Here is a 17679-nt window from a genome sequence, read left to right as displayed (position 1 = left end):
CACCAGATTCCTTCCTTTAAATCCTAAAGGATATCACTAGTATTTAAAGTAGTCACTTGTACCTCTTTCTAGCACTAAATGCATTTGGTGGTGCTGAGGATATTATTTGCTGGTCATTGAAATAGCAAAACTGTGGCACCAGATCTATTTTTATGGAATGTGCAGGACTTAGGGATAATATACTTAAGATTGAAAATGGTACAGTACTACCGTAACACAAGAATCCTATTGTTTGAGTGGCCTAGAATAGGACTGATCAACTTGGCAACACACATGCCACAAGTCACATGGGTAGCTTCTGTGTGGCACACAGCAGATGAGGGAGGGGACAGGTAGCACAGCAGCAAACAGGGGAGGAAGCAGAAAGCAGAGCAGTGAATCAGGCAGGGAGCCCAGGGCAAGAAGCAGGTGCAGGGCTAATTTATGGTGCACCTGCCAAAAATGTTGACCCCCCACTGACCTAGAGAACATTCTGAACACTTTAAATCTTTTGGTTTGTTGCTTCACAGGAGAAAATGAACACACAGTGGATTGTGAAAGTAAACGGGTGGATTTTCCTTCATCTTCTGAAATCTGGCTTTGTGCTGTCTGTAGTGGTATAATACTCATGAAATTATCTGTTTTTGTGTACTTTAGTTGTTCTCATGGTTGCATACATCTTACTTGATTTTTTTTTCTCCTTTTCTTTTCTTCCCTCTCTTTCTCCAGCCCTATCGACAAACCTACAGATTCTCTCAGTATAGGAAATGGTGACAACTCACAGCAGGTACAGTTTGAAATTATAACAGATTCAGTTGATTTAGTTCCGTAACACTGAAGTCCAACTGCAAGCTGTCTTTTCAGAAGCAGATGTTTTATGAAATATTAATTTGTTATGCAAATTTCATCTGATGACTGATGGGTAACTTTTTAAAATTTTGCTAAAAAAGTCTGCTTCTAGCTCACTTGACATTGAGTGCTCAGAGGACTAGTATTTAATCAGACCCTCTGCCCCCCCAATCTAAGCTGAATTTTTTTTTTAAGGTACTTAAATAAAGAATACATAACGTAACTGTAAAGATGCATATCTTGTTTTCTCTCTTCTCCTTTGACACTAGATATCAAACAGTGACACACCTTCACCACCACCTGGTTTATCAAAACCCAATCCAGTTATACCCATCAGTTCATCCAATCACAGTGCACGGTCTCCCTTTGAAGGGGCTGTAACAGAGTCACAGTCGCTCTTCTCGGACAACTTTCGGCATCCCAACCCCATCCCAAGTGGGCTTCCCCCATTCCCCAGCTCTCCACAGACTTCCAACGACTGGCCAACAGCACCAGAACCACAGAGCCTCTTCACATCAGGTATGAGAGTGGTTTAGTTACTAGGATCTTTCTTTTTTTTTTTTTTCCTTTTTTCTGATAGCTATAATGATGTGGAAATAGAACTACTACTGTAGTCACTTCCCAAGTACACTTCTGCTTGTTCTTTAAAAGTGATTTTATATTTTAATACTTATTGTGCATTTCAGATATCCTATATTTTTAAGAAAAATATTTATATCAATAAACTTGCTGAAACCATGTTTATATAATGTGTAGTTTCTGCCTACACAAGCATGGAATGGGATGTAAGGGGGGGGGTATTAATTTTGTCTTTGGTCACCTAAAATAGCTAGATTTTTTTCACTTTTTTTAAAGAGATTTTTTGTGTATTCAGAGTTATCAAATATGCCTGATTTGTAGGACTTGAAAGGTGCTTGCATTCTAAAGCCACAGGGAAGTAGGGTTGGAAGAGACTTCCAGAGGTCATCTAGTCCTACCTCCTGCCTGAAGTGGGATCATCCCTAACCCAACCATAATCTAAAGTGTGTAAGACCACCCTCCCCCTGATACAACATAGACCTCTAACACCCTAACCTGCCACAGGTAAAACAGGGGAACCATGGTAGCCAATAAAATGCTTTTATAAAACGTCATTAATACACTCAAGTCCTGGGTAGAGGGCCATGTCCCTCTCACCACAGGAAGGGTAAAACCCTCAGTTCATACCAGTCTGACTACAGGGTAAAATTCCTTCCTGACCCCAGATATGGCGATCGGTCTGACTCTGAGTGTGTGAGGCTAGACCCTCTACCAGGATGCTCTGGCTTTACTCCTAGCAAGAAAATTGGCACACCCCAGTTGAAGTCTCCATTCTTAGCTATAGCCAACATCCATTGTCTCTGGGGAGGCATATGATAGTCTGATATATAACAGAAAAAGGCGGTTGGAGGGAGGGGAGCAACTAGCAGAGCCCAGAATCATAGGAAATATCCATGGCATAGCTATACTTAGGTCATCCCTGACCTGTGGCTGTCCAACCTCTTGTAGACTGTCCATCGCTGGAGGTGTTCAGCTACCCTAAGCAGTAAGGGTGTGCAAAATGGGCCGTATTCAAGTCATATTTGGCCCAAATTGGGGATAGGGATTCAATTAGTTGATTCAGATCACTGTCCCAGATTCGATTCGGCCGAATCTGAAGATTCGATGCTGATTCGACATAGACGCAGCTTTAAATGTTTTTTTCTATATACCTTGCATTACCAGGCACGGCTTGTGAATGCTGTGATGCTGGGGCAGATAGAGCATCCCACAAGAGTGCAGGGGGGTCCCCCACGTGCTTGGTAAGAAACTCGGAAGTGAACCAGAAGTACTTCCAGTCTACTTCTGGGTCTGCCAGGGAGCATGCAGGGGCCCCCCCTGCACTCCCCAGCTCAGCAGTCAGCCACAGGGGGACACCAGTTGCCCCCTGAGACCCAGGAGGCACCAGTTGCCGAGCCTGCGGGGTGCAGGGAGACTGCCGCATGCTCCCTGTTGGACCCAGAAGTGCTTCTGGTTCACTTCTGGGTCTGTTGCTGAGCATGCTGGAGGGCCCCCCACGCTTCTGTGGGACACCCATCCATCCCAGTATTACAACATTCATGAGCCTCCTGCTACCTAGAGGTATGTAGAAAAAACATTTAAAGCTGTGTCTATGACTGAATCTCTCAGAATCAATTTGGAGGGTTCTGATTTCTATTCAGAGAGATTAAAGGGTCTCCTGATTCAATTTGGAGATTCGGTCACTGAATTGGGCTGAATCTCGGCCAAATTGAATTGGGGACTGAAGCTTGGCACAGCCCTACTAGGCAGTCTACTCCACTGCCTCACTGTTTTCACAGTTAAAATGTTTTTTATGGATATTTAATCTAATCTAATCTAATCTAAATTTACTTCGCTGCAACTTCAAGCCATTGGTCCATGTCCTCCTCTGCAGCAAGAGAGAAAAGGTACTTTCTGTCTTTATGGCAGCCCTTCACATATTTGAAGACTGCTACCATGTCCTGTCTTAAACGCCTTTTGTGTAAGCTGGACATGTTTATCTTCTTGAGCCTCTCCTCATTTGACTTGCCTTCTAAGCCCTTGATCGTCTTTGTTGTTTGCCTCTAGACCCTCTCTAACTTCATCATGTCCTTTTTTTTAAAAACATGTTGAGCCCAGAACTACATGCAGTACTCCAGATAAGGAGTAGTGCCGGGTGGAGAGGTAACATAGCCTAAGTTGCTTTCCTGCTTACATGAATGGGATGTTCTGTATTTGGTACATCCACATTGTTATGTTGTTGATGACTGCAAAGTGCTTAAGTGCACAAATGCTCTATAGGAATTTTGGTTTTTGGAGAATTCTGCATCTTGGAATGTCTTTGGTTTAACTAAGTGACTTACTTTCAGGTCATTTTAATTTAAGATCAGCATAACTTTTGTTTATGAGTTAAGTATCAAAAGGTAAGCTACATACCTACTTGAAGTTATAATCTTGTTAGTCATTAGTAAGGAACTGTGTGGGGTATTGCAGTTTGAAAGACTGCATGCAAGGAATGAGAAACATGGGGAAGAGAACTTTCAGGCACCACTCGTACTTTCTCCCCTTCATCTCCCAAAGAATTTTTTTTCCCCCACCAGTGTCAAATGATGATGGTCAAAAGCATTGTTGTTACTTAACTGAACCTTCATATTTAAAACTTTTCTTTATACATAGTGTGTGTCAATCTTTCTGTATACGTTAAATGTCCAGCTCAAGATTAATGTGAAAGTTAATAGATCCAGTTTTTTTTCAGGAAGTGAAATAAGCAACTTCAGAAATTTTTTCCAGTCGCCTAAAGCAATAATTTTTCCAGTATTCTGTTTTACACTGGCTTCATTCACCCTGTCAGCAGGAGGAGATGATGCAGATGAGTGAGAGAGACTGCTTTTATATAGAGAGGCTTCAAAATGTTTCTCTTCAATACATTCTCTGCATTTTTCTTCAAAATCTAATGACCATTTCCAGCATTTATGGAGACTATGAGCTAAATAGCTTTAAATATAAACAACTGCATAAGAAAAAGAAAGAATAGAAATTCAAGGAAGTGACTTTGGGCAATTCATGCCTGCAACAGTCATTAAAATGCAGGGTTTTTTTAGTACAGCTATTTTCTACAGCTTTTTGTGTTAAATGTGCACTTTGATAAGAAATCAAGTAATTCAGCTTCTTTTATGCATTGTCAACAATCAACTTCTAGGCTTGCTTAGAATTATTCAAATACACAACGAAGCCAGATTTTTGCTCCCCTCCTACAGAATTTGTTGCATAGCAGCCCTGAAGCACAGTAGAGCTAAAAGCAAAATATTGAATTGAATAGAACCGTTATTTAATCAGGCTAAGGAGTTTTTTTGCTTAGTCACACTTCCACTGAGTAATATATTAGTGGATAGATCTTTTATTGGTACAAACTCAACATTCAATAAAAGCATCTATTTAGTTGGACTGTATTTAGTTCTTTTTGCTGTTAAAGGTATTTATTAAAGGCTCTGCTTGTGTACTGAACTTGGACTGTTTGTTTCTGCTGGATCATGCAATAAAACAGGAGATTATAATCTCAAATTCTCACAAATCCCTGGTTAGGTGCAACAGGAAGATAGGATGATCTATGGAAGTAGATGTAATTTAAGTAGCAGATGATTTTGATGCAGTATTGTAAACTGTATATAACGTGAAATAATATTGACATTTAATTGGATTGAGGTTGAAAATACTGCCTTATTAAAAATGGTCTCTCTCCTTCCACCCACCTCTTTTTTTTTTTTTTTTTTTTTTTTGAAGGGCTAAGGAAATAAGTATGCATAATTTAAATATAATTATTTTTCTGTCCCACAGAAACCATCCCAGTATCCTCCTCTACAGACTGGCAAGCAGCTTTTGGGTTTGGTTCCTCCAAACAGCAAGAGGACGACTTAGGGTTTGACCCCTTTGACATCACCCGCAAAGCCTTAGCAGACCTGATTGAGAAGGAACTGTCAGTCCAAGACCAACCTTCCCTCTCGCCCACATCTCTTCAGAACCCTACCCCACACACTACAACTGCCAAAGGGTCAGGCTCCGGATTCCTGCATCCTGCTGTACCCCCAAATGCCAACTCTCTCAGTAGCACCTTTCCAGTCTTGCCACAGAGGTTCCCACAGTTTCAACAGCACCGAGCAGTTTACAACTCCTTCAGTTTTCCAGGCCAAGCAGCTCGCTATCCTTGGATGGCCTTCCCACGCAATAACATCATGCACTTGAACCACACAGCAAATCCCACCTCAAATAGTAATTTCTTGGACTTGAATCTCCCACCACAGCACAGCACAGGTCTGGGAGGGATCCCTATATCAGGTAGGTGAATCAGGGCAGCCATGAACATGATCCAGTTTGTTCATTCTTTCAGCTTCTCTGAGTCAGGGTGGGAAGAAGGAAGTAGCCAGCTATCAGAGCTAGAATGCTACTTGTGACTTATTTTAGGATTTGTTGTGGGGAAAATATTGTTTTAAATGAGCCCTTTTCAGCTTCTTTTCAGAAGGTATAATGGGTGCTTAGCCTTGTAACATTGAGCTTTATAAGGAAGGTGGAGTATTTTGTGCCCGATTAATTTTATGCCAAGATATTGGTTCTTCAGTCTTGCCAGGTTTTGGCTTTCCATGAGAACTTAAAGAAAGCGTAGGCAATGCAACTCCAGAGTTGACATGCATGTGCTTATCAGAGTTTAAAAACACTGTGCAAAATATTTTTCATGGTAATTTGTGCAAACATAAGGGATAAAGCCACCTGTCAGCTGCCTCAGCTGGCTTGTTCCCTTCCACACATAACAGTGTATTACAACTTCCCACATATAACAACGTATTACAACTTTCATTGCTATTTTATTTCTGTGCTTCAGATGGTTTTAATGTTATGCTGATTTTATACACATGGTCATGAACATTCAGTGAGCGAAGAGGATTCATCCACACTCAGAGGTGCAATCTGTGGTGTCCTGTGAAAACAAATGCTGATTTTAATATGGTAGTTCATGGCTTGATTGCTATGATATTGCAGCAGGCTTTGTAACTGGAGGGCTAAATGGACAAAAATGTTCCAATTCACCATTCATTTTCAGGGTTTGGGAACTATTATGTTCCCATGCCTATTTTAGTAACTTTGCCTCAGCAGGTTCTTCTGTAGGGAGGAGAGAAATTGAATACTGTTTGTGCTTTAAGTTAACTAGCAGCTTAAGAAAAAGGGACTCCAAACTGTTTATAGACACAGGATGAGAAAAGTTACTCCATGAGACATTGCCACTATTATGATCTTTGCAGCTATTTTGCATAAACATTTAAATGATTTTAAATCTAAAGACAGAGTGACCTTGGAAGTATGTATTCTTGCTACTTGAGTGTAGACTTCTAACTTTTTTTTGTTTTTGTTTCGTCTTCACTCTTTTAATAAAAGGCATGTCAGGGGCTTAGGGTTTCCATAACTTTTTCTAAACTTCTTGCTGGGGGGGAAAAACAGTAGTATTTGTAGCCTAGAATAAATGTATGGACCTTTTTAAGCTATCCTCAGCAGAGATGCTGGCTACCTCAAATTGCACTCAATTCGGAAGGAAAAGGGAATTTTTAATTTAGACAAATGAGAGAGGTTCCCTGCCCCCTCTCTCTCTTGTTAAACTGCATTTTGGGGCTATTTCACTCAAATGACCGTTCGATGAAAGGAAGAAGACCTTTTGCACTAAGTGAAATATACACTTGAAGACCCTGACAGCTATTCCTGAGTTCTGACTTGCTATGTTTTGTCCTGGACTAAAGCTAGTGGCAGGGTTACGGTCCTATTTTATGAACCATTATGGCTAGAATATCCTGGAGTGTTGCAAAGCAGATAATCCCAACTGTGTAATAAGGATTTGATCCCAACTCTGATGGGCTTGCAAAATCATTCTTAAAATTGCACCATTTTAATTGCCTTCGGGCAGATTTTTCTTGGTACTTGTTTTTTTTTAACACAAAGTCACAGCTTTATGTCCACTAGTGCATTTTCCCTGTCTGTTTTTGAGAATGCCTGGATAATGCCCATAAATAACTGTGTTCTGATGGAACAGTTTTTCCATATAACTTCCATTATAACTAGCTTCTAGTAACAAAACCAGAAAAATTCTTCTGGAAGTTGTATGGTACAGTTTCTAAAGTAATTGGAACTACCTTTTAAGTGACTTCCTAATTACAGAAGGTGGTGTTATTGCCTGGTTCTCAGCTGAAGAGAAGTCTGTTTGCTCTCCAGTAACTGTAGCTAACTGTCCACACCCAGTACAATTGTTGGAAAAAGTATCACCTCCATATAAATAAACTGACTGCTCCAAATCTGGCCTAACTACTAATATACCAGACTGTTTTGTTTTTTTGTTTCTGTACTGGCCAAAATGAGATCCTGGTCTGTGACTAGGAATTGGGAATGTTTCTTCTACAATATTTTGGCTTATTACAGTTTATCTTTAATATTCCAGCTCTTGGCAACTGGCATTTCAGCTGGGTCTCTGAGCTATGGGCCCCTCTTAAAAAAAAAAAAAAAAAATCATTCTTTTCAGGCAATTTAGTAGGTTTAGACATGCCCAAAGAAAGACTTAGTGAAAGTAGTAGAACCGTGGGGTAGGGTGTGGATGCCTCTGTACTCGCATAATAATGTTTTATAAAGGATTGCTTAAATTCCTGCAAGGTAAGCTTAATGTGTGCACTTACAGTGGGTTGGCTACTGCATGTTAGCTGTCTGTACTTTCTTATCCTGCCTTCATGGAGGGGCAACCTATCTCCTCCTTACAGTGGGATAAGAGCCTGCATATACTGTCAGTTACTAGAAAGTAGCTGAGATGCTGTAAACTCACACACAAGCTTATCTTGTGATAACTTGTTCACATGCCCATACCTCTTACAAGGTATAGTTTTTACAAAGGAATAAGCCAGCCTGGTTTAATACATTAGTAAAACTGCACCCACAAAGAAGACTGTGCTGGTAAAGGGTGGGAGAGGAGGAGGGGAAAACAATTCTTAGCTAACAATTACATCAGTATGAAACCTATATGTAGGCCAGGCCTTGAAAGCTGCATTTACACTAATGAACCTATTATTGTATTCTAGTACACTAATTTACATGCTAACAAGGCCCTGCATGAGAATTTTTACACTGCAAAGTGAATTTTAATTGAAAGGCATACATAAAATTCCTTTCAATCAGGCAGAAAGCAACAATAAAGCCCATATCAATATTAGAGAATTTTAGGAAAAATAGAAGCAGCATTAGTTTAGCAGCAGGACTCCAACTTCCAGCGTTTAATTTACATGGAGGATTAAAAAAACCAGGGGTGATCCTGAATCTTGTCTACAAACTCCAACAGCACTGCTTCCATCAAAGGGAATGTTTTCAAGGATCAGTCATTGGAAAATGAACACTTACAGGACTGCTTTACCAATACTTGAATCAGTATTTAAGCTGAAGACTTGATCCTCTTATACATCCAGTTAACTTTTTTTATCATCTCACTCATTTTCAACTTTCCCTTTTGTGTTCAGAATCAAACTGATTTAAGAAGAGACACTTCACAAAATTTTGCAATTTGAAACCAACAGACTATTTTGCTACTCTTCAAGCCTAAAATTGGCTTACATTAATACAAAGAATTTGGACATTTAGTCAGTTAAATGGAACTTTTAGTGCTAAATTTTTGTATGAAAATAATGGAATGCTTTAAATATAGCTCTTTATTTTTTTCCCTATTCTAACAATCCATATTTTATTTTAGAGCTGTAAAGGGAGACCACTTCAGCATTTAACTTTGGTACTCCAGTGCAGTTGCATTTTTCAGCATTTAATAAGGTGCCTTAAAGCTACCTCCTACCTAATCTAGAACAGAACTATCTATTTTTCTTTCCAAACCTTGAAAACAGAGCTGTTGGTAGTAGTCAGCAACCATAAATAGAGGGATACATGGGGCAAGATAATATTTAAAAACAGTTTTAAAGGACCCATATTAAAAAACCCATCCAGTGTGTATTTGATGGTTTTCAATCAGCTAAAGTAATGCCAGTTAGACTTAACATCTCTGCTGTGATTTTTACAAATGACATTAGATGGTAATAATACTATGCATTTATAATTGAAAGCCTTTTAATACCTATCTAGGCAGTTGGCCTCATACTCAAATGCATAAAGACTCAAGACTGGAGTGTTTTTGGGTTGCGTGTGCCTGTAAAACATTTACTATTTCCTTTAACCCCCTGGCAAACAGATCTGATTGGTTCTAAAATGAATTACTAGATACTTTAATTGGCTTCACTAATTGTTTTAATGGTATGGCTTCTGATTGTGAGGGTTTTCATGGTGACATTTTGTTTGGTATAGAGTGGCTGTTTTGTGGGTGAGTGGCTGGAAGACTTGTCATACAGTTTTAATTTTGTCAAAATACTGCTGGAAAAGGCAGTGGAGTTACTTTCTGCATTGTTGGGCAGTGTGATTTGATTCTAGAGAAGACCTTGTACCTCAGAAAAATGTAGGCTTAAAAACTGGTTCTCCAGTGAATCATGGCATAAAATATCTGGTTGGGTGCTTACAGACATGGAAAAAAAATTAAAAACAGTGCTTTACTTTCAGCTCAGCGTGCCCCCGCACCAAGCACAGCATGTGGTCAGAAGAGAAATTGCATCAGTTTGACCCAGCTCGCCAAGCATCTATATAGCATGCGTGCTTCAGCAAGGCATTTTGGCACTTTTTTATCTAATAGCTGATTGAATCAGCTACTAGAAAAAAGCACCCAAAAGCCCCACTAAAACACATAAGCTATACAGATGCTGGAGTGGTGGGTCAAACTGATGTAATACCTCTTTCAGTAAAGCGCTGGGGATTTTTGTCCCCCCTGCTCCCCCCCCCCCCCCCCCCCCCCCCCCCCCCCCCCCCAGTCTGTCAGCACCCTTAATGGCCCAGAACAGTGTATTAGTTATTGGGAAGTGTTGATTAGGTCTTGGATTAGTGTTTATGGACTCTTTTTGTTTTGTGTTTTGAGAACTGATTGTCAAAATCAAAATGTTTAAAAATGAGACAGATGTTTGAAACTTGTTTCCCATCTTATTGTCCTTCTTAATACCTGTAGAGACATTTATTCTTTTATTCCCTTTCCTTTCTGCTGCTTTAAGCTTTGAAACATTAAAACTTATTACATAAGTCGCGGACCTCTCTACATACCAAAAATGTATGAACAAAAATTTTATGTGAAATGTATAAAGAAAGGTTAATGCACACAGTACATTTTTGCTTGTAAATGACTGCTGCACATTTCCTATCAGTTCTGTGCGAAATAAAGAGATTGGCATTATTTAAATATTGGCTCGTATTTTGCATCTGAATCTCAATTTTCATTTGAGCTTTTCTTCCCAACAGTTAAAGACCTTAGATACCAAATTTTAAATAGTAATGCACAAGCTTTGAAAGGATTCCAGTTTTAAACAATCTTATTTTAACATCCTTCATATATGGAACAGCCTGAACCCCTTTTTTTTTTCCCATGGAAGTGGTGAGGGGAAAAAGTATGGTGGCATTAGGTAGTGGTAGATGGAGCAGCACAAGTAAAAGAACAAACCTTGTTTAGAGTAAGGTATGGTGGGGGTAGGAATAGCTAGGATGGTAGAGGACCTGCTTAATCCCTCTACACCATCACATTCCCCTGTATGTGGAGACTTGGGTAGAAGCATATGAAAACTGCTTAGTTCTATACTGGGTTTTGTTCCTTTCTGGATTTGGTACAAGATTCATCGTAAGCCTTTTGCTGGGGCCTGGATGTAACTGAAAAAATCTAACTAGATTTGTTACCAGGATCCATTTTATACTGATAACAAATGTTGTATTGTCTACATACAAACTGATTTAATGGGAACATTTACTAAGTTCAGGCCTTATTTTTAATTTAAAAGGGGAGATGTGTCCTTTTAAACTCAAATTGAAAAGATGGTCAAAACACAGCCACTTGCTGATTCTACATAGCAACAGTGTACAAACTTATGCTATTTGTTATGTGACATCAAGGTGTTAACAGGCAGGAGCGTGCCTTTGGCCCTTGCTTGATTCATATTTGCTGAAGAGGAATTACTAGTAATGGAGACTGCAGAGCATAAGAGGTGTATACGTACTGCGCACACAGTTGGTGTTTTTAATGTAACACACATTTTTACCATCTCCACATATGAAACCTTGCTATCTCTGGTCGCAATTCTTACCTGGCATCCTATCACATTCAAATCCCTTTTTATTTGCTACCATATTCTGAAAATGTATCAATATCCCTGTTTTACAAAGAAGTTGGGCATGACCAGCTCCTACTGTGAGGGTTCATGTTAGTCGCACTGTGGAAGAGTGTAGCCAATGCTGCTTTAACATTTGAAGTGAGACCACGTTCGTGTAACAAACCATTAATACCAGTTTTTCATCTGGGATCTTGGCAGCCCCTTACTGTGCTACCTCCTACTCTTCTAAAGCTTACTGTGTCAGCCAAGACTTTCAGAAATAGCTAGTGAGTTCTGGGCACTTCATTCCTTGGCATCCAAGATTACTATTATGTTGAGAGTCTTGGCTAATGCTGCCTTTTCTCAGCAAAAGGATTATGGTTGTCTTCTATTAAAGCTCCAACTACCTTTTTTGTATAAGTGTTACCACTTTCACACACATTCTGGGGTTGCCTTGACCAAGTATGCTTTTAAATATAATCTTTCACTTGCATATCTGTCACATGCTCATCTGGATTTCAAATGCCTTCTGACCTCTCATTTGCCTCTGCATTCATTATTGACCTTGACCGCCCCATGAGTCCTTTGCAGACTTGTCCACTATAATTCCCACAACATTGGCAACGTGTATCCATAGGCTTTTATCCTGCCGCTACCAAAGTCTTTATCCATACAGTGCTCTCTTCATGCCTCAAATATTAACTTCTTCTAGGGTTTACTTTTGTTTGTATTCTTGTACATGCAGAATGCTGCTGCCTATATCTTTATATCAAGTAGAAACATTTCCATCAAGTGTGCTCAAATTTCCTTTCTGTTAAGCAATCAGACCAAAATTACTTCAGTTTTTAAAACCCTTAGTGGACTTCCTCTGTTCTGCCACTTGGATGTAGTTTTTGTTTTTGTTTTGCTTGCTTTACTCCAGTTAAATAATGGGTCCCTCCCTTTTAACTGTCCTGACACTAATTGAGAGATGCGTCCCAGAAGTCCTGCCATTTGGAAGAGTGGTACTGAGATTTTAGTAGGTGGAGGATTGCTTTGAACTTGCTGCTGTCAATTAACGTTGTAACGATGTAAAGTATACCTAATGCAGTAGTATGAAAGTGCTGTTCCAAAGACAGCTTGCTGTATAAATATTGTACCAGTGTGTTTGATCTTCAGGATTTTGCCTAGAATGCTGCAGATTTGGGGGAAACTTTCACTTGTAAGCTACTATTATATAGAAACTGCTAGGCTTTGAGACATGTTTGGGGTTCTGTATTCTTTTTTTATATTTTGTTTTGTATCTAAAATATGGAAACATTTAAAGGAGCTTTCATGGAAGGAAGTTTTTTCTCCCAGCTGTAGCAGTGTTAGAGGGACTGCTAATCAAATATAACACAGCTAAGGTTTAAAGGAGGGGGAACCTCTCAGAGGATCAAGTGACTTTCTCTTGTAAGCTGCTCCTGTCCTTTCAGGGCCAACAGTTGTATGAGAAGATCTCTTGGCACTGCATAGTTGTTGGTCTCTCAGTTTCTAGGGGACAACGTGTGTGTTTAGTGTCAGATGTCACCCACCATGATACTTTTTATTGTAGTACGTATTCTCTGTATAAGAGCCTATATAATATTCTGTTTTATGGTAGAGTAAGTTTTAATGACCAAACCAGGTTCAGAAAGGACTTCAGTCTGTGCTGTAAATCTAACTCAGTAACATTTTTTTCAGAAAGTCATAAAGGGGATGTTTTAACTACAGATTGGTGTATGTACACTGATTAACACAGGACCCGTAGTTCTTCTGTGGACTTTTTTAGGTACCACCATGATGGCAATAATAGGCTTTTATTATGCATGAGTTTGACCTGTCTTTTAGGTACTTATCCTTAGTGGCTCTAGGTCCTTTGTACTCTTTTAAAATATAGAAAGTGAAATCCTAAATTACCTAGCTTGCTTTGTAAATCAGTCACACACAAAAAAAGCACATGCTAATAAAATGTCAGCACAGGCTGAAATATTCTACCTTAGATAAACTGAAGGGGAGAACAGAACTTGAGTCCCTTCATGGAAACTGCCCATCTCCCTTGTCCTAAATCAGGGAACTTTTTTAGCATGTGCCAGTCACAGGTTGCATCTTAGAAATGTTTGCTCCCACACCTAGATCCCAAATTGCTATAAAGGCCTACAAGATCAAAACCAACATCTTAAATTCACACTTACTTATGATGTGGACAAATATAACAGTTAAACTCTTTGAAACCGTATACCCAGGGGAAACATCCCTGCCTCTTTGCCATTCCTTGTTGGAACACTTCAAAGCACTGCAGCCTTCTCTAGTGCCTGTCAGGGAGTGCTAGAGCAGACCTGTTTCAAAGAGGTACTACTATGTTTACTTGACTCCAAGTTGAGGTGCCCCCCTGCCCTCCCAATTCATCATGGCAACCTCATTTTATGATTTAAGTATCAGACTGTTCCAGCTGGGAGCTATGGGGAGTGGTGGTGCAGGGAGTCTGGCTTGGTGGGGACAGTATCAGTATCATTTCCTGCTCTCTGGCTGCTGTCCCCTCTTCTCTTCTCCCCTCCCCCCTTCCTGCACTGGCAGGGAGCTTCACAGGGAAGGAGGAATCTGTGCATGGCTGTTCTCCACAGATCCCAGCTGGAGAAGTTTGACGCAGGCACAGGGGAGTCCCAGAGTTGCTTCTGAGCTGCTCTTACCCTGTTGCAAGGAGTAGCTGTGGTACAGTGCAGATGCCTCCTAGCTTCCTCCTGGCCAGGGTGAAGAAGTAGGAGGGGAGCTGGGCAGGGAAAGAGGAACCTGCATGCCACCTCCGCTGTACCTCTCTGATCTGGGCTCCCTGCACAACTGTTTCCTGCACTGTGGGTCAGGAGAAGTTGTGGGACTCCCCATGTGCCTGGATCAACCAGGGAAAGCAGTGGAAGGGCAGGTGGGGAGAGTTTTGTGTGGGGGAGGGAGGGGAGTAATGGATGGGGTCAGGCTCCTATTTCCCCCCCCCCCCCCAATGCCACCCTACCTCCCCTGGCTGCTGCTTTCCTGCTGTAGTACTGGGTAGGTGGGTAGCAAATTTAAGACAACTGTCCAATTAAATTCTAGACATGGAAATGATAAGAAATTTATAATTACCCATGTCTGGAATATAACTGGGGACTCATCTTAAATTCAAATTTGTCTTGGATTTGGGGCAAATGTGAATATTTCAGAGGTCCTGTACAGCTGTCCCTTTGAAACATTGCAGTGGCCTTTGAAACACTGTAGTCATTAGGTTTGTCTGCACTTGTAGCAGCAGCAAGTGCAGACAGCTAAACCACTAGGCTTTTACTTAAGCGCACAGTCCTCAATTTGTTTCTGAGTTAATGCTTGCCTGATAGAACATATATTTTACTAAATAATCTCTGTAAAAAGATGAGATAACATAATGGGGTAATTAATAAGAATTTGACTCTGCTAGGAGGTCATGTATTTTTTTTCAGTTACAAGCAAATTACTTCAGCAATTCCAATCCTTTTTTTGATAGCACTCCTCTTTTGTACTGGACAACATGCTCGCCTGAATTGTAACCTCTGGTTACCTGTAGGCATATGCGTTTAGAACAGCTCTGTCCTTTACTAGGCCTGTCCATTCTCAGCATGGAGTATAGGATCTCAGAATTTTAACTAACTTCTAGATGTCCTGTATTTTTATTGTATGGTCAAAACTAACAGTTAATGTTTCAGAGTACATTTATATACCAGTTCCTGTTGCACCAAGTTTGATAGGCAACTTCAAATGTCTGGTTAAAAATATTTTTTGCAAAAGTCTAATTGGTCTAATAAGATATCACCTCTACCCACGAGTCTTGGTTAAAAACGAATCTCCCATACTCTATGAACTTCCTATGGGATCAATTTCTAAAGTCTTTTTCACTGGATCAGGTAATCTAGTCAGTTGGAGTTTGTACTTTTAAAGTGACTTCAACAGCAAGTGTACCCTGAGTAGTTAATTTGGTTATTCAGAAGAAATAGGAAGATAGTTACCTCTCATTTCTAAGATGTGCTTGAGGTACATCTCAAGTACAGGTTTTAGTATTCTTACTGTTTTCCTGTCTCCTCTCTCCAGAAAGTAAAAATACAGGTGGAAAACTTTCCTCATATCTGAATGTTGGAATTAATTCCAGTGTTCTTCTCTTAAATGTATAACTTTTTTTTTTCCTTTTGAATATCTCATTCCTCATGGGTTTTGTAGGAAGAACATCCCCTGAAAATCTTTGACTTGGTCTTAGTCAGTCACTGAGAACTTGATTTTACTTTTTTTTTAAATCCCAACACCAAAGAGTCTTCTGCCATGGGATAACTTCATAGTAGAAGGCATCTTATATGTACCTTATCAGCTAACTAAATTTATATATAGTGCTCTACATATAAATTTAGTTGGTTGATAAGGTGCATATAAAATGCCTTCTACTATGATGCCTTCAGCTTCCGTGAACTTGAGTTCACTTCATCAAATGCTGGAAAAACACAGGACAAACAGAATATATGTTGATAGCCACAAGTCTTATTTTAAACAACCTGAATTCTGGTGTACAAAATGAGGCACCAAGTAAAAGTACTGAATTGCTGTATTGCTGTCTTCCAGGAAGCAGTGCATTTTGAATAGTGGGTCTGATGCACTTCACAATCTTTCTGAATTCTTAGATGTGGGACAGATGTGAACATGCTATTGTAGCTCATCTAAGCTGTTTAAAATAGCAGGTGAATACGTCATTGGTTCAGCAGTCTAAGGGCCAAGATTAGTGTCTGGCTTCCTCTACTTAACCTTGAAGCCTACAGTACTTGGACTCATTATAGAAGGAATTCTGGAAAATTGTTCTACTTCTGTTTACCATGTGGATCACCAAATTCCGGTCAGGTGGTGTAGTCCATGTGGCTCTAAAGCGTGATCTACAACCAGATGCATCTTTCACATGCACATGTAGTAATAACAGAGACGATATGGCAGCCACTGGCCATCTTTATTCTCTATTGAAGTACAGACTGCATCTACCTATCTTACCTAAGTTCAGTTCTCAGGTTCATGGAAAGTTTGTCACTGAAGCCCTCACTTGAATTAAATGTGGGCTTGACACAGATCATCAGTATGAAATCACAGAAATTTTGGATGTAGTGAAGCCTCATTTTCACCTAATCCAGTTTTAAAACCAGGGTGGATTTGATTTAAATCAAATCTATTTTGAATCATGATTTAAATCACGATTTTAAATCACTGATCAGAAAGCCTTGATTTAATCACTGTTTTCTACAAAAAGTGTATTCTTGTTGTTTGATATCAACTTCATTAAAATATTCCCAAATGGTCTATTTTATGGCCTGGGAAGCCCTGTCATGGCAGCAAGCTTGCTTCTACTATACCATTCTCTCACTAGATCTCAAATCAGTTGAGAGGCTATATCAGAAACTTATCCCTCAAGACTACTGAAATATTCTGCTCAAAATGTTTCTCTTTTGTTTCTACTGCCCCTCCTTCCTGCATTTATCTCTAGATGCCTCCTCCTTTTCCCAGATCTGTTCTACCCACAACAGTCCTCTATTTGTAGATTCATAGACTGTTAGGGGCTGGAAGGGACTTCGCAAGATCATTGGGTCCAGTCCCCCTGCACCAGGCAGGAAAGATAAGTGGGGGTCAGGTGATCCTGGCGAGGTGACTGTCCAGTCTTTTCTAGAAGATTTCCAGGGTAGGTGATTGCACCACCTCTGGAGGGAGTTTATTCCAGTCTGGACACCCCGACTGTGAAGAAGTTTTTCCTAAGTGTTAAGCCTGAAACAGTCTTCCAGGACTTTGTGGCCATTACTCTTGGTTTTCCCCAAGGGTGCCCTGGTGAACAGTTGTTTGCCGAACCCTTGGTGTATTCCTCTGATATCATGGTAAACTGGTACCAAGTCTGCTCTCAGTCTTCTGTTTTCTTTAGGCTGAAGAGACCCAAGTCCCTCAGCCTTTCCTCATATGGCTTGCCATGCAAGTCTCTGATCATACAGATGGCTCTTCTCTGGACTCTCTCAAGCTTTTCCACATCCTTGTTGAAGTGTGGCACCCAGAACTGGATACAGTACTCCAA

At 40.1% G+C, this 17679-nt stretch overlaps 1 protein-coding gene across 8 annotated transcripts in view; it reads left to right on the top strand.

Annotated features, from left to right (window-relative positions):
* CNOT4 (CCR4-NOT transcription complex subunit 4) overlaps nt 1–17679 on the top strand; it is a 121466-nt gene that overhangs the window by 89342 nt on the left and 14445 nt on the right. For all 8 annotated transcript variants that reach the window (XM_090042815.1, XM_090042817.1, XM_090042814.1 and 5 more), the window contains 3 exons: nt 709–766; nt 1098–1347; nt 5200–5697. In XM_090042815.1, coding sequence (XP_089898941.1) covers nt 709–766; nt 1098–1347; nt 5200–5697 — 806 coding nt within the window. The remainder of the gene's footprint in view (nt 1–708; nt 767–1097; nt 1348–5199; nt 5698–17679) is intronic.

Source organism: Crocodylus siamensis, chromosome 4 (assembly GCF_052110815.1).
Source record: "Crocodylus siamensis isolate JL-2025a chromosome 4, ASM5211081v1, whole genome shotgun sequence".
Classification (NCBI taxonomy): Eukaryota; Metazoa; Chordata; order Crocodylia; family Crocodylidae; genus Crocodylus; species Crocodylus siamensis.
This window is presented reverse-complemented; position numbering and strand designations above follow the sequence as displayed.